This window comes from Danio aesculapii, chromosome 7, assembly GCF_903798145.1.
Source record: "Danio aesculapii chromosome 7, fDanAes4.1, whole genome shotgun sequence".
In the NCBI taxonomy this organism is placed as follows: domain Eukaryota; kingdom Metazoa; phylum Chordata; class Actinopteri; order Cypriniformes; family Danionidae; genus Danio; species Danio aesculapii.
This window is the reverse complement of record NC_079441.1, coordinates 16545379-16563641: the sequence shown is the minus strand read 5'-3', so window position 1 is coordinate 16563641 and position 18263 is coordinate 16545379. Positions and strand designations below refer to the sequence as shown.

The window sequence follows — 18263 nt, the reverse complement described above, 5'->3', positions numbered from 1 at the left end:
AAAGCAACATAAAAATATTTGTTGTCTTGACTTTTTGTCATAACAGTTTTTTTCAGTGTAGCAGTATTCAGGTAAAGAAAACTAATAATCAAATGATAAATCATTTTTATCGTGTAAATATTTAAATAATTAATTTTAGTTAAAACTATAAATATTATAATTGAATGTGCCTAAATGCTCACACAACCAAAGGCATTAAAACGCACAAAAATGTTAATCTTTCACTATATTATTGTTAAACTTTGCATTGTCTGCCCAAATTGCATGTGTTTTGAGTTGTAGTATCTAGTCAACTATAATCCTGTTTCAACTTTGCACATAGCTGGCGATGCACATTGCAATGTCAATGAAGAACTGTATTTTTCCTCCATGCTCAGAGATGCAGTAGCATTTTTATGACTTGAAAAGCGTGACTGCTGCTCTTTGTTAAAGTTATGGCCTTTGCAAGTGTCTGGGCAGGCCTGGGTCAGCTCATTTGGTCTGTGTGTGTGTGTGTGTGTGTTTGTGGGCGGTAACCAGAGCAGAGGTGTGAACAGCTGCATGTTTCTACACACAGCTACATCAACAACCATATGTACAAACCCTCCCCTCGCAACAAGCACACACACACACTTCTCACACATTCAGTTAAGATGAGAGAAGCTGCCGAGATGTCTGCTGGCATCTTCTCCAGCTCTGGGACTTTACCTCTCTCCTCTTTTTCTCCTCCTCTGCCCCATCGAAGTCAGGATGGCAATTACTCATTCATGTCTTTTTTTCTTTTCTTTCAGTCAGCTGCATCAGACGGAGGTGAGTACTCTGTTTAAATCCTATGTCTATCTATCTATCTATCTATCTGTCTGTCTATCTGTCTGTCTGTCTGTCTGTCTTTAGACTAAAAGCAGTTCTTGATGTGTCATTTATTGAATCATATTTGTGTGATTGTCTTAAATTTGTTGCATTGGTCTATAAAGCAAATCTCGCTTTCTCAAAATGATTATTCGCAATGATTTCTGAATAAAATAAATGATGTTTTTTGACCTTTCAATTCATCAAGAATAATGATTCAATATTAAGCATCATAAGTGTTTTTAGCAATAATAATAATATAAAGAAGAATTGTTTTGCAAGCAAGAAATCCATTGTGTTTCTATTACAGCAGTTTATGATTTACATTAAAATATATTATATTTTAATTATCATTTTAATGTATTATAATTGTTATTTTAATTGTTAAAATAATTGTAATTTAATAAATTATTTAATATTATGTTTTTTTTACTTATTATTAATTATTATTATTTTATAATTAAAATAAATTCAGCCATGACTGAAACCAAATGACTGAAGCATGACACCAAAAATCTTAATGAAAACAAACTTAATTTGTGTTTTTATTTTTTTTTGTATTTTAATTTCTTTGTTTTAGTATAAGCGAATCATTTTGTTTTCATCAACATAGAATATATAATATACCCACTTTATATACGGTTACAACATGTCTTGAGCAGAATGTTAGTGAAAGTGTCAGTAAAACAGCTCACCAAGGAAGTTTTGAGTTAAGTTGCCTTGAACCGTGCCGAAGCACGATTGTCCCCCCTCCCCTCTCCCCCTTGGCCTGCACTCACATTGCATTTTTTTACCTACCGAGTCTGAGCACGCTTAAGTCATCGAGGATACGAATGTTCAGTTTAACAGGAAGAGAAGTCCCCTAGCTCGGCACAGTGACAATTGCTTTAGTTGTATCGTTTTAATCGTTTGGGATGCAGTGACACGCAGTTAAATAATTTACTGAACAGATCCACAACTTTTGACGCTCATAAATTACGAAATTCCTCGTGCTGCACATATTAGGAGGTTTGCTGAAGGCATCAGCTTATGTAGAGCGTGGGGTTTGCGTCTTTAATAAACTATGACAGGACTGCATGGTGGTGCAGTGGGTACCACAGCAAGAAGGTCGCTTGTTCGAGCCTCAGCTGGGTCAGGTGGCGTTTCTGTGTGGAGTTTGCATGTTCTCCCCGTGTTCGCGTGGGTTTCCTTCAGGTGCTCTGGTTTCCCCCACAAGTCCAAAGACATGTGCTTTAGGTGAATAGGGTAGGCCAAATTGTCCGTAGTGTATGTGTGTGAATAAGTGTGTGTGGATGTTTCCCAGTGATGGGTTGCATCTGGAAGGGCATGCGCTGTGTAAAGCTAATGCTGGATAAGTTGGCGGTTCATTCTGCTGTGGTGACCCCAGAGTAATAAAGGGACTAAGCCGAAAAGAAAATGATTGAATGAAACTACGACAGTTTGCGTTAATTGAAAATTAAGAATGATTAATAAATCCATATGAAACAGTCCTTTAAAAGTGAGGAGGACCTTTAAGTCAGGTGTGCTTTGCACTCACACTACAAGCATAATGCGCCAAAGCCCAAGTGAACCGCACTCTGGCACACCTCTTCCAACTGGGCCAAGGCCGGCCAACTGAACCTGAAGCCTGAGTCATAGCACTCACACTTCTCAAACGAACCAGGAAACGGGCCTGGGCACGGTTTGGATGACATTGTGTGAGTGTGCCCGCAGACTCACCTCTCACCCTACGAAATGGGAAATCTTCTGAGCTCAGGGCTCTCTCCCGGGACAGCATGCCAAACAAGCTTTATAATCAATCATCAGCTAAGTGTGAACTCTTGAAAAATTCTTATCATTTTCCCTGCAAGTCTTCAACATAAAAATCAGATTACAAGCTTCATAAAGACAACCTAGTCAAATACTGTTGCTTAAAGTCCTCAAGAAATGTATATTTGCAATACACACTGTTAATCTTAAAGTGAACAATTCATCCACTGAGGAAAGAAAGTTTGTTTTGGTAATCTTTCATTAAAATAAATGACCATTTACTTCTGCTCTGGAACAACATTCCTTCTCTGATGATAATAAATTCAGCCATGACTGAAAACACCAAAAATCCTGAATTATTTGATACAGTTTGACGGCTTGTACGAAATATGCTTAGCCACACCCCTTCAACCGTTAGTTTGCTGTGAGTGAAAGATGAGATAAGAATTGCAGAAATAAACCCACGCCCCCTACTTAATATTCTATTTCAGTGGGAAAAACATCATCATACTGTAATAAAAGTCTGCAGAAACTTCCAGTTCAGGCTGACTTTACCAGCTGTTCTCACATCAGAAAGTGATTGATACATTACTAAATTATTACATGTGCATTACTCTTTAACATTTTAAATAATTCCCTCTCCCTCTGCTATGCCTTGTGTGTGAAGGAGAAGTGATGTTTGTTTTAGTGATCCAGACCAGAGCAGTTGAAGAATCTGCTGTCAAATCATGTGGATGTAATAAATTTAGTTCTTGTCTTGTCCAGAGCGCAGTGGTGGTGGTGTCCAGCGTCATGACTGCGGCAGTGTGAGCAGTTTGGACAGTAACGGTAGTCTGCCCAGCGTCACCAACCATTGTCGTTTCACTGAACGCCGCGTTGCATTATGGGCAGTCAGCTTCGAGCGATTGCTCCAGGATGCTGTGGGTGTCCGCTATTTTTCTGTAAGTACCGCAGTTCATCTTACAAATGTGCTTATTGTTAGCTAAATGCAATTCTTGTGAGCTTTGGACTGGCTTGCCTTTGTGTATATCAGGTTGATAGTATGTGTTAATTCATTTTGCTGACAGCACATCATAAAGCAGAAGTGTATTAATGTCACAGGATGGTCGTACTGTTCTGTGTTTCTACAGGAGTTTCTAAAGAAGGAGTTTAGCGAGGAAAACATCTTATTCTGGCAGGCCTGTGAATGCTTTAGCCAAGTTCCAGAACATGACAAAAAGCAGGTAATCTTCTGCAACACTTTCACCGTTCCCTCAGTCATACTTATTTGATGATGTTTCTCCTTCGGCCTCTGTTGAAATCCTCACAGAAACGTTAAAGTGAAGTTTAACCCAGAAATAAAAAGAAAAATTGTATTATCTACTTATACCTTTACTTTCTTTTGTGGGCGGCACAGTGGTTAGCACTGTCGCCTCACAGCAAGAAGGTCACTGGTTCGAGTCCCGGCTGGACCAGTTGGCATTTCTGTGTGGAGTTTGCGTGTTCTCCGCATGTTGGCGTGGGTTTTCTGAAGGTGCTCTGGTTTCCCCCACAGTCCAAAGATGTGCGGTATAATTGAATTGAACAAACTAAATTGGCAGTAGTGTATGAGTACTGTATGAGTGTGTGTGTGAATAAGAGTGTATGGGAGTCTCCCAGTACTAGGTTGCAGCTGGATGGGCATCTGCTTTTGTAAAACATATGTTGGAATAGTTGGCGGTTCATTCCGCTGTGGCAACCGCTAAAATAGAGACTAATTCAAAGGAAAATGAATGAATGAATGAATGAATACTTTCTCTTGCGGACAAATAAGAGGGCAAAGCTAAATATGCAGGTATCAGAGTACCGGCTAAGCTTTTTTTGTTGTTGTAAAAACACTATTAAAGAAGTATGGATAAATTGTTCGTTGTGTCTCATAAGTTTGGAAAACATTTAATAACTCTTTGTAAGAAACCAACTATAATTTAAGGATGATGAGTTATTTTGGGGTGATATTTGAATACATTTATTAAATTCATTCCTATTATGAATTGGCTTTTATTATTATTTGTTTATTTATTTTGACATGGACATCACAATTACACTGGTCAACCAAATGAATTTGTTTAAGTGTTTTAGCAGACTTGCTTATTCTCAACACCTGTCTTGACATGGGAGGCTTGACAAAAATAAAAAATATATAATAGATACATATAGACAACATTATAATTCTTTACACAAAATTGCTGTAAGGCAAAAGCAAAGGTGGCATGATCAAATAAACTAATAGTAAACTATTTGTGTAAACACTGCTGTTTTGTTTTTAACCACTTTTTAAGAACACTACAAAAATATTTATAATACTTTCCAATTTTAGTCTTACAGGTAAATCATTCCATAATTTGGTTCCCTTAACAGAAAAATCATATTGACCAAAAGAGGTCTTACACTTTGGTACAAGGCAGTCACCATTAGCAGTTGTTCGTTTGACTCTGAAAGGTTTGATGCCTACTGATTAAATCAGAAAACAGCATTGGAACATTATTATTTAAACATTTAAAAACCAATTTAAGATAATTAAATTTAATAAAAATATCAAAACTAAGAAGGTTATGTTCACATAAAACCTCACAATGATGCCATCGCATAATTTTAATTGCTTGTTTATATATCGAGTCAATAGTCTTCAATGTAGTTAAAGAGGCTTGTGACCATTATGTAATGCAATATTACAAGTGAGAGAACATCATTAGCCCCTTTCACACAGGGAGACCGGTAAATATCCAGAAAATTTCCAAAACGGCTTTACCGGTATATTCAAAAAAGCGCTGTTCACACAGGCAAGGACATTCCGGAATTTTTCCAAAAAAGACCATTCACACTTCCGTTCCAAAATACAGGTAAATTCTGACATCATTAACCAGGAATTAGCTCTAAACGGCTACGCTTGTATTTGCAAACATTTGACTACATTACAAACTCTGTGGATGGATAAGTATTGTGAACAGCTTTAATGAAAACATATAGAGAAACACTTTCGCATGTCGAGATGTTCAAAATATGTGTGTGTGCTGGCGCTCACCAGCTGCTTTTCGTGCACACGCGTCAGAGCTTGAAGGTAAACAAACAAAGGCTCATCATAGGCATTTTGTCGATTAATTTTTTCCACAGTTGGCATTAAGAGGGAACATAGAAACATTATCTGACTAACATCTAGCAGCTAAACGTGTCTGGAAAAATATTCACAGGCTTTTATTCTCATAAACCGCGCGGATGTGAATGCGTCTGAGTGTTCTGATTGGCTAAAGTAGATGTCTTACGTCAGCGCATTCTAGACGTGAACGCGCTCTTTCCGGCAATTTTCCTTTTGCGTTCACACAGCGCAGCATTTCGACAAATTACCGGTAATGTTACAACTTCTCTTTCCAAAAAATTGCTGGAACGAATTTACCTGTATTTTCTAAAAGAACCCGTTTACACTTACAGAACTTTCCAGAAAATTTGTCCGTAATTTTCCGAAAAGGTCTGTATGTGTGAATGGGGCTATTGTGTGCATGTATAATTTTGCAGTTTGATATGTTTAGATTTTGTGTTTTCATTTTTTTAGCAATAGTATGCTAATCTTTACCTGTTAACGATAATAATATAGGTATTAATATAATATATTTTTCATATTACTATTTAACATTTACATTTATCTCAGTTTTGGTTATTTCTGTACAAGTTTCACATTATTAAATTTCTGTTACTTTCCAAAGCAAAACCTTTTAGATTTCTAGCAAACATTCATATTTTAGTTTAGGTCAGCTTGATTTTGTAACGAAGGATGCTGGACAATGGACGTGCCAATCCACATGCAATTTATTAACAAAAATGCAGGCAATGGTCAAAAACAGGAGTAAACAGGAACATGGAGGCAAATACAGGCTAATGGTCAGGCTAGGCGGCTAAGAATCAAAACGGGAAACAAGACACAGATCAGCAAAAAGCTAAGTGTGTGAGAGGTGAATTTAAAGTCCAGGTAATCATTCCATGATGAGTTATCTGCTGTCTGTGTGTAATCAGGTGGAATCAGGAACTGGTGTGTGTGAGGTGCATGATGGTATTTGTAGTCCAGTTCAGTGACAGATGTGTAGTTCTCCAGCGATTTGCAAGGATTAGATCGCTGGTGATTGTGACAGATTTATTGGAAAATTTTAGTTAACCATAAAAATATTTGCTCTACATTTACATTTTAGCATTCAGCAGAAACTTTTATTTAAAGCTAATCAAATAAACAAAATAGCAAAAATTTGTAGCTGCTGGCCAGTTTTTTGGTCCTTCAAATAAATAAGAAAAATAAGTAAATAACTTTTCCCATTTTAAATATACCATTTAAAGTGTGCTTATTTTAGGTTTTAGTTGAGAATATGAAGTTAATGACAGAATGCTTATTTTTTTACACAACTTAATGCAAAGAATTTAAAACATATTGATCTTGTTTTAATTTAAGTCTTATTGTTTCTCAGCTGTCCCAGAAGGCCAAAGAGATCTACAACCGTTTCCTTTCAAGTAAAGCCACGATGCCAGTGAACATTGACAGTCAAGCTCAACTTGCAGATGACGTCCTGACAGCTCCACAGCCTAACATGTTCAAACAGCCACAGCTACAGGTTAAACTCCCATATTCACATGCCAGTCGTTACTGTATTATTAAAGCGATCTGATATTGAACCCCTTTGCTCCTCCCTCAGATCTTCAACCTGATGAAGATGGACAGTTATGCGCGCTTCTTGAAGTCCACTCTCTATCAGGAGTGTATGCTGGCAGAGGTGGAGGGTCGACCTCTGCCTGACCCCTGTCCCATCCCGTGCAGCCCTGCTCCGTCCAAACACAGCTATACCTCTGACCGCTCCACATTCTCCACTCCTAAAAAGGTACAGATTGCATTGCAGCAGCAATAGCTCAAGAGAGGCGATGAACTGAGTAATGTGAAAAAGGTGTTTATAGGTTGTTTTCACATGATGTCATTGATGATCCGTTAAATTCAGATGGAGGGCAGGAAGTGATTCTTAGAATCGCTACATAGAAATTGCTATCAGAACATTAAAATGTTTATGTTTTTTATTGTTTATAATTGTTTAAATCGGCCAAATAAAGGAATGCCGAACAGCTTTTATAGACTTCCAAAAGTTATAGCTCATAACAGGGAGAAAGTTCAAGAAGCAGAAGAAAAGGCGGCATGTAATAAACATTTTTTCAATACATTGATGTGTACAAACTTTTTGAATGTGATAATTCGTTTGACAGTACCAATAAAAATTATATACAGGCTTAGCTATGTGTATAAATATGTTAATGTGTTATATAAATATCAGATACTAACACCACCACACTTATACAAAATCCTGGAGAACATAAATGACATACCCTGCCATGTAATCGCTGCAATAAAATCTCCATCTTGTTTTGCAATAATCCAAGTCTTTACTGGTGTTTCGGCATAATAACAACCGTACAACCGTAACGTTAACATTGAAATGTGCAGCATCTGTGAATTTTTGTTGATGGTAAGGTTATCGACAGAAAAAAGAAATGCCCTTGCAACAAAACTAGACGGTTATTATTGTGCAGCACATTTTCCTCTCACAAAAATAAATAAATAAAATATAATAATAATGTAGACTAAGCGTTCACGCTTTTGTACACTTTAATCTGTTATTTCGTGACGTCTGGAAGATATCCGTATGGGGAAAAAACATAGTAATTTATTATAAACATGTATTTGAACCACAGTAAAGTGTATAATGTGTACAACTCTTTGTTTATGAATGCTACAGAATACTGTAGCATAGTGATCTGATAAACTGTAATAAATACTGTAACATTAGGGTAAACTGTGGTGCATTGTGGTTATAGCGTAGAAAACTGAAGCCTCTTGAATAATTTGTTTATTCCCACAGTTGTGTTGTACCACAGCAACAATAAACTGTAATTACTACGACAGTTTAATTCAAGTAATTATCTATAGTATGCTTCCAAACACTAGTATTTACTATAGTATTTTTTTATGTAACATCATAGCTTATACAGTATCTACCGCCTCGATGACAGGCAAATATATTTTAGTTCAGTAGAAAACTCTGAGCTCTTTATGATATAAGAATCATGCCCAACATATGTGCTTATTTCTATTTATATCTCCTTTGAAATATGGTATACATTGCAAAAATACGAACTTTCCTCTATGTCATTCATTTTTTTTTTGCATGTTCTCCCAGTGTTGACATGGGTTTCCTCCGGGTGCTCCAGTTTTCCCCACAGTCTAAAGACATGCAGTATAAGTGAGCTGAATAAACTAAATTGGCTGTAGTGTATAAGTGTGTGATTGAGTGTGCATCCGCTGCGTAAAACATATGCCGGAATAGTTAGCGGTTCATTCCGCTGTGGCGACCTCTGAAATAGAGACTAAACTGAAGGAAAATGAATGAATGAATGTACACTGAATTTTATTTCAAAGCTTTTAAAACCTGATTCACTGATATACTATTCTGTCTAATGTCATGTTGTGTTACAGGAAAATAGGAAGCCCAAAACAGGCAGGTCAAGCGATGATCTTCGAGAGAAACACTCTGATAAGAAAAACGGCTTCTTTTCCTGGTACAGATATCCAAGTATTGGGAAAGGACAGAAGAAAAGAGAGGCCCCAGATTTACCCTACCGTGAGTCTCCAAATCTCATCAGCAATGATTTATTTTCTTGAATGCTCATTTAAATAAACGCTAATATGATGAGATTTGCCATGATGTGATTGGTTATCATGTTTTGACAGACTGTAATGGGCGGAGAGAGTCTCAAGGTTCTCTGTCTTCTGGTGCGAGTCAAGAGCTCAACACTTCCTGTTCAGGAGGAAAGAATGAGGTAAGAGGATTGGGACGTACACTGGGGAACAGAGGAGTGCACTAGGAAGCTGCAACAATGCTTAGCCTAGGGCCCAATGATTTCTTTGATGTGGAAAAAAACTAGCAGAATCAATCTTAAAAATATAACTAGCTGTATAACATCATAGATGTCATGGAATTTCTTGAAAAAGTGCTGTAAACCTAAACATAGTGTGCATGTTGAATGGTGCGGATTCATTTACTGCACACATACTCAAGCATGCATGATGCTCGTGGGATTTAGCAACTGTTGTTTCGCAATATGAGGACGTGCTTTTTTTATGTCTGCACTTGTTAAAAATACATAAAAATAGCTGTCAGCATTACAGATGTTACAAATAAAACTATAGAGTATATTATCAAATACTGAATATTTAAAGTCATTTTGAAACGGAAGTTGATTGTCTTTTTTCCACTATCGTGATGTGTCTAACTGAAATGAATTTTCCTGAAATGAGAAAAAAAGATGAGCTTTGCTAACAAAATGATAGAAGATTAACAAATGGATGAAAGCAAGGCAGAAACAAGATATGCCCTGATAGTCCCTCCCGAAAGGCTTGAGTGAAGAAAAGTTAAATTAAAATGATATTTAACATTATTTACAATAAAGTGCCCTCTTATTTAAATGCTGTGTTTTAAATATTCTAGTTTACTTAGTTTAAACAGTTTGAAAAAAGGTAGATGGATGGATGGATGGATGGATGGATGGATGGATGGATGGATGGATGGATGGATGGATGGATAGATAGATAGATAGATAGATAGATAGATAGATAGATAGATAGATAGATAGATAGATAGATAGATAGATAGATAGAGAGATGTAGCATGTTGTTAGCATGATTCTAGTATAGATTAGCTTGATTTTGGTACAAATTAGCATGTTATTAGCATCATTCTTGTACGGATAAGCATGTTAGCATGATTCTAGTATGAATTAACATGTTGTTACCATGATTTTAATGCAAATTAGTATGTTGTTGACATGATTCTACTATGGATTGGCATGTAGTTAGCATGATTCTAACATGAATTACCATATTGTTAGCATACTTCTAGTATACATTAGCTCATTGTTAGCTTCATTCTATACAGATAAGCATGTTAGCATGATTCTAGTACAGATAAGCATGTTGCCAACATGACTATAACATGAATGAACATGTTGTTAGCATCATTCTAGTACGGATAAGCATGTTAGCCAGATTCTGGTTTGAATTATCATGTTGTTAGCATGACTCTAACATGAATTAACATGTTGTAGGCATCATTCTAATATGAATTAGCTTGTTGTTAGCATGACTCTAACATGAATTAACATATTGTAAGCATCATTCTAATATGAATTAGCTTGTTGTTAGCATGATTCTTGTATGAATTAGCATGTTGTTAACATGATTCTAGCATGATATTAGCATGTTGTTAGCATGAATCTTGTTCAAATTAGCATGTTGTTTGCATCATTCTAGTCAGGATAAGCATGTTCTTAGCATGATTCTGGTACAAATTAGCATGTTGTTAGCATCATTTTAGTAAAGATAAGCATGTTATCTTTATTCTAGAATGGATTAGCGTGTTGTTAGCATGATTCTAGCATTAATTAGCATGATTCTAGTACGAAATAGTATGTCGTTATCATAATTCCAGTAAGAATTAGTATCTTGTTAGCATGAATCTAGTATGGATTAGCATGACTAGTACAAATAAGCATGTTGTTTGCATCATTCTAGTACAGATTAGCATGTTGTAAGCATAATTCTAGCATGAACAAGCATGTTGTCAGCATGATTATAATATGGATTAGCATGTTGTTAGCATCATTCTAGTAAAGATAAGCATGTTATCTTTATTCTAGAATGGATTAGCATGTTGTTAGCATGATTCTAGCATTAATTAGCATGATTCTAGTACGAAATAGTATGTTGTTATCATGATTCCAGTAAGAATTAGTATGTTGTTAGCATGAATCTAGTATGGATTAGCATGACTAGTACAAATAAGCATGTTGTTTGCATCATTCTAGTACAGATTAGCATGTTGTTAGCATAATTCTAGCATGAACAAGCATGTTGTCAGCATGATTATAATATGGATTAGCATCTTGTTAGCTGTTAGCATGATTATAGTGCAAATTAGCATGTTGTTAGCATGTTTCCAGTATGGGTTAGCATGTTTTTAGCATGTTTCCAGTACAAATTAGCAGCCTAATGAATTTCCACAACATAATGAATTACACAGATCGTGTGTATATATATATTAGATGGATATCTCTTATATATATATAAGAGAGAGAGAGAGAGAGTTTAGATGCTCTAAATGCCGACTGAATTTTTCTTCTAAAATGAGCATTTTTATCAAGCTCCTGTGTGTATGTTCAGTAATATCACTTTTATGGCAAAGAAGTTATTTTTTAATTTCTTTAAAGTGAAATAACTCAACATAAACCAAGGAGGCTGATAAAAATGTTCAGTTTCGATGGAAATTTCAGACGGCATTTAGAGGTTTTTGCATCTAAACTCTTCATATTTTGATTTCTTTCCGACTTTAAGAAAACAAAATTTTTTAAAATAAAGTGACTATTGCAATAAGTTACATGAGCAAATGACCTCATTAATTTCAGGCAGTTTGCAGTTGTCAGTCATTGTAACAAGTACTTTTTTTGTTTGTCCTTGTTTTCTCATTTTCTTGAATGTGTAAAGCAGTGTGAGCTAAGAGGTTCGAGTTGTGCTTTGGACAAGGAGCGAGAGCGCTGCAGCAGGACGTGTACAGTAACACTACCCGACGGCTCCAACTGCTCTATTCCTCTCCGACAGGGAGCCTCCATCAGACAAGTGCTGCTAGAGCTCTGCCAAAAACAACACATCAACCTGGCTGCTGTCGACCTCTTCCTCACCGGAGGAGAGAAGGTGCGTCCAGCCTTCACTAGTGTCTCTTTTAGCTAGTCTGTCAGTGCTGAGCTTGATTTCTCTTTTTTTCTGCTCATTGTTTTTTTCTTAGCCTTTGGTGTTGGATCAAGATAGTATTACTCTCAGCTCCAGAGAACTTCGTCTTGAGAAGCGCACTTTATTCAGGTACATTTTGTTATTATTATCTTCCTTTCACAAGGAATGTCTGGAAATATTCCGTTTTGTCTTTTTTTTTCAAGTTGAGATGTATACATAATCTGAATAAATACGATTTCAACTGATGTTTGATTTGTTAGGACAGGATAACATTTAGCCGAGTTGGATACAACTATTAGAACTGAGGAATCTGAGAAAATCATCTTTCAATTGAATAACCGTTTACATTACTAATCAAAAATCGAGTTTTGATACAATTACAGTAGAAAATACAGTACAAAATATCAGTACTTAATAATCTAATGGTTTTTGACATAAAAGAACTTCTGCTTTAAAATCATCCAAAAATAAAGATTTTTTCCCCCCAATTAATTAATAAATAAATTAACAAAGGTTTATGAGTGCGTGTGTAATTTTTAATAGTTCAATTGTTTTTACATTTTCTATTTTCTTAGTTTTTTCTCCTTCTATTTTACTTCGTTTTATTTCAGTTAATTTCCAAGGCAATGAATAATCATGATGATCTTTAAGGATATTATTGCCAAAATATGTGTGTTTATTGCAACATAAGTTTGGACTTTCATAAGTTTAGAAAATTAAACCACACTGAACTGAACTAAACTGAACTTCAACCTGGAAACTGGACTGACACTGTTTCTATTTACTAGAACTTCTATGTGAAGCTGCTTTGACACAATCTACATTGTAAAAGCGCTAGAGAAATAAACATGAATTGAACTGAGTTGAAATGAGACTCCAGCTATAAGGTCCAGGGTCATCTATTGTTCATAGCTATAACAAAACTGTTTTATTTAACTTATAGAGTGGAATCAAAGTTCCATTTGATTATTTAATTTCTGTACCTGAATACTGTTAGACTCTCATGAAATCAAAAAACAATGTTAATTTCATTTTTAGCTTTGTTTAAATTTTACAATAAATTTTTTATATTCAGTTTTTTTTTCACAATTCCACTTTATATCTTACAATTTATCTTCTATGTTTATTTGTTCCTTTTATTATTATTTTAGTACTTTGATTTACATCATTTTAATTCAGTTATTTCTTAAGACAGCCTTTTGATCTAGAAATATTCTCAAGCTTTACCAAAAGTTAATATTATTCACTAAATATTTAAAGTTTCAGTGAAATTAAAATAGTCTTATGTATATCTATAATCTAGTGTGCTCCACAACAATGACACAATTTAGAAGATCTAAAACAATCCAAAGCTTGCAGTTTTTTGACATCCCCTAATACTTCAGTATCTCATCAGTTTCTCATTTATTTTTGATTTAATGCGCATGAGCTCAACTATTCTCACTGGCAGAGCTATGGTAAAACTAAACGCTTATAGATTTGTTTAAAAGGGCAATGGCTACTAAATGTCCTGCCCTATCTTAAAGATTCAGTTGAGATTACATCAAACATCAAATAAAAAATACACATTTTAAAGCATTTCACCGGACCTTTAATGACATTTCCAGCACAAATGACTTTCATTTCAGGCTCCTCAATACCAGTGTGATCTGTCTTCTACAATAGCACCATCTGTTATGAATAAAGAAAAGACTATCAAACAAATGTGTGGTGGTTGGCGCTGAACTATAAATAAACCCACTATATTTTCAGATTGGACCTGGTACCCATTAACAGATCGGTTGGGTTGAAAGCGAAGCCCACAAAACCTGTGACTGAGGTTCTACGGCCTGTGGTTGCCAAGTATGGACTCCAGCTTGGCGATTTGATGGCCAGAATAGTAAGTGATTGACTGTGACCAGTTACACATATGGTTGGCATACGTTGTTTATTTCCTATGCACAGAACATTTTTCAGTCTACCATTTTCCTACAGTATGCCTCATGATGATTCGTGTAAATTATGCACTGTAAAAAATTATATGACCAAAAAATCATGACTACAAATGTTTTTATGTTACTTTAACTTATTTTAATAAGTAATCAGGTTTCAAGCACATTTAAGGTATGCAAAGTTTAACTTAATATTTTTAGGCAGATTGATTGATATAAGTTGTGATGACTTGAAAGGTTCATTTGATTCAACCAGAAAAAATAAGGCAGCAGGATATTTTTACAGTGTGGGAACAACTTCTGTTCAACTGTAAACAAACTGTTTACAGTGAAGTGCTGTTAAAGGAATACTTCACCCAAAAATTACACTTCTGCCATCACTTACTCACTCTTCACTTGTTCAAAACCTATTTGAGTTTCTTTCTTCTGTTGAACACAGAAGAAGATAATTAGAAAAATCCTGGTTGCTGGCAACCATTGACTTCCATAGTCATTTTTTCCTACCGTGGAGGTCGATGGGTCCCAGCCACCAACATTCTTCAAAATATATTTTGTTTAAAACAGCTGAAACTAATTCTGCTCATAGTTCATACATCTAATATTAAAATGAAGCTTATTAGAATGAACAAATCAATAACCCCAAAAGTTAAAACCAGCGTCTGTGCATTGAACTGTAGGAAATACAAAGAGAAGCTAATTCAAATTTGCTTTGGCCACAGATAGGCTTGTGATACTGATGTCATACCCAGTCATCAGACATGAACATTATTGAGCATGTTGGGGGTAAGATGAAAGAGGAGACATTGAAGATGAATCCAAAGAATCTTGATTAACTCTGCAAGTCCTGCAACAATGCTTTCTTTGCTATTCCAGATGATTTTATTAATAAGTTATTTGAGACATTGCAGAGATGTATGGATGCAGTCCTCCAAGCTCATGGGAGTCATACACAATATTCATTCTTTTTCCACTGCACCATGACTTTATATTCTATACTGTACATTATTTCTGTTAAGTGACTTTTGTTTAAGCAAAGCCAGACCTTACTGTCCTAATTAAATAATAAAAAATCAACACCTGGTCATTTTTTAGTTTGATAAAATAAGTGTAATCTAGAGGTCTTTGCCTTTCATATAAACCACTTCTGATGCCAAATGATCAACTAGAAGTCAAGTTATTATTTGTTGTTGCTAAAACATAGATCGGCGACAAGACTTTTGTCAGGTATTGTATTTTTAGTGAAACCTTATTATCGTATGTAAATTGGTTCCATTAATTTGAATCAGTGTTCATGTCAACAACAAAAATAAAGTCAAAATATGTTTGTTGCCTATAGATTGACACAAACAATGTGTATGTGGGACTCAATCTGGTGAAATGAGTCAGACGTCGCACCGCATTATTTCTTGTTCTTGCTGTGAAGCGACAGTGCTAACCACTGAGCCACCGTGTCACCCTAAATGACTATTAAAGTTGACTTTAACTTTTACACTGGACTTCTCTTGTCACTGTCTCTATATTCTAACCCTTAATTGCTCCCCGGACCCACTGCTTGTGTGTGCGCATGCTCTCACTTCTCACACATGTATGTACACTTGAATGGGTCCAATTTCGAGTATGGGTAAACTTGACTCAAAATGGTTATACTTGACAACACTCACTTCACTTCAAATCGCATTTCTGGCACAACAGACCATTTTCATTAATTAAATTAACACTGATTTGAATGGAAGTTTCCCAAACCAGAATTGCAAACCCATAATTTGAAACACCATAGACATGCAGAAAACAATAGGATTTGCTGATGTAAAATGAACAGCTGTTTGAGTCTCATAGGGTGTGGAGTTATGTGGTATAGCAGGAACGAACGCTGCAGTTTTTCCCCTCTTAAACGTCAAACGGTGGCCATCTGAGCCAGCTTTCAGATGTTAATGGAAGACAGCACTAAGCAGAGAGAAACGACTGTAACGGCCTGAAACAAAGCCTCCTCCCAGCTCCGCAAAGCATGAAAGTGGGTTTATTTTTAGCCAGTGGTCTGCAAGACTTTCACTTATATCACAGACGTTTAGCATTAATGTTCAAAGCATAAAATATAGATCTGTATGACGCTAGCATGCGGCTGCAGACATAAAAGCAGGTGCTAACATTTCAGCATTTGGTTCCTAGAGGAATGTCCTGCGTTCAAAACAAGCCGAGTTAAAAAACAAGCAAAAACTGTGTGTGGTGCGAGACATTCCAGGAAATTGAAAAGCAGAAATGTGCAGCTTGTATTTCTGTTTATGCACTTATTTAACTGTTTGCTACAAAAATGTGTGTTATTTGAGAACTGTTGTCTAAGTAATCTATTTAGCAATGGGAAAAACAGTTCAGGCTGTTTAAACCTCTAGTCATTGTAATTGTTGTGAATGGAAAGCTGGCACACTTTGTGGATGGTCGCATTATAATCATAAAATCAGACGAAATTGCACACAGACAAGGTTATTAAGCAGCTTAATCAGTAATCTTATGGTAATGTGTGTAATGTTCATCTATGCCGCTCTTGTGTGAGAAACCTTAGGTATGGTTTGGCTTTGTGAGTAAACGGCCTAAATAAATTAAACTAATTTATTTTTAATGTTTTTTTTTTCAGTTTTTGACTATCATTTTTAACCATTTAGATGGAAAGCATAAATAGCATCACTAATTGCTTGACAATTCTCACTTTCTCCAGATTTACAATTTATAGTTTACTGATGACATTTCTTTCAAATTTCAAATAAAAAATTAATTTAGAGCCTCTTTTTTTAAATTCTATGTTTTCAAACATGTTTATATAAAATTTTATTAAAAATAAATAAATAAAAAGAGCAGAATTAATACATAAAGGGAAAGAACAACACAATACTAAAGTTCTATTGATATATTAACCCTCTACGGCTTGGTGTTGTCAAATGGCATTATGATATTTATGTTCATTTCCCTGCCACTGTTTCTTTAAGACCAACATTGAAATTTTTTTGTTAGAAAGAGAAGACCTTAGTGTAGCCAATGATGTGCTTTGGTTAAGTCACATGACATGCTGTGTTTTTCTGTGGCGCGATTTCTGACAGACTGGTGTTTATTGTGAATAGTTGCTGAATGCAAATGTAAACGTCAGTAAAAACAAAGGATCAAATTATGTCAGATCCACAAAAACATCGGAAACATCACCTCCATATTAGTTATGATGACATATTCACCACTCAAAGTGTTTATCAAGATAGTTTTTTTGTAAATCGATCAAATGTGTGTGTTGCCAAATGGTAACACTGTGCGATAGTGGTTTTAGTCACCATGAGAATGATGCAGACTGGAGATTTGATAAGAGCAGGGATGAAGACAGTTCAAGTAAGTTAGCTCTGAGGCAGGTAAGACAGGCGTAGTATAGTATATAGTATAATATATAAACACAGTTAGCTATAGCTACATTATTCTGATGCATCTGGATATATTCGATTTGTTATTTATTTGTTATAATATTTACTGTAGAAAATATTTATATTAACTGTATGTTGTATACATGATAATACAATATTTTGTCTGTTTTTAATAATATTCAGCAACAAAGAATGGAATAAATGAAAGCTGTAGGAATATGAGTTGTTGGAAAGCACGTATAAGGTGTTATTCATAAGTTCTGTGTTAAAGCTTATAATACTGCAAAACCAATTAAATCATTTCAAACAACAAAATTATTAATTATAAGGAAAGTTCTAAATTTGAAATTTCTAAGTTAGATCCACTGTTGGACATTGTTGCCATATGGCAACATATCATAAAGTACCTTAAAAATTATTATTATTATTTTTTTTACAGCACTTCAAGTTAAGCCATTTTAAGAAAATAAAAACAGTCAAATATTTTTATATGCGTTAATGCGTGCAGTAGAAGGTTAAATATTTTGTTGAGATAAACCT

General features: G+C 35.3%; 1 protein-coding gene across 3 annotated transcripts in view; it reads left to right on the top strand.

Moving 5' to 3' along the window:
* rgs12a (regulator of G protein signaling 12a) overlaps positions 1-18263 on the top strand; it is a 73766-nt gene that overhangs the window by 43114 nt on the left and 12389 nt on the right. For 2 of the 3 annotated variants that reach the window (XM_056461136.1, XM_056461135.1), the window contains exons 4-13: positions 771-789; positions 3343-3518; positions 3708-3800; positions 7044-7187; positions 7269-7451; positions 9092-9236; positions 9347-9435; positions 12155-12361; positions 12453-12526; positions 14150-14276. In XM_056461136.1, coding sequence (XP_056317111.1) covers positions 771-789; positions 3343-3518; positions 3708-3800; positions 7044-7187; positions 7269-7451; positions 9092-9236; positions 9347-9435; positions 12155-12361; positions 12453-12526; positions 14150-14276 — 1257 coding nt within the window. The remainder of the gene's footprint in view (positions 1-770; positions 790-3342; positions 3519-3707; positions 3801-7043; positions 7188-7268; positions 7452-9091; positions 9237-9346; positions 9436-12154; positions 12362-12452; positions 12527-14149; positions 14277-18263) is intronic. The other variant, XM_056461137.1, reaches the window with a different exon arrangement.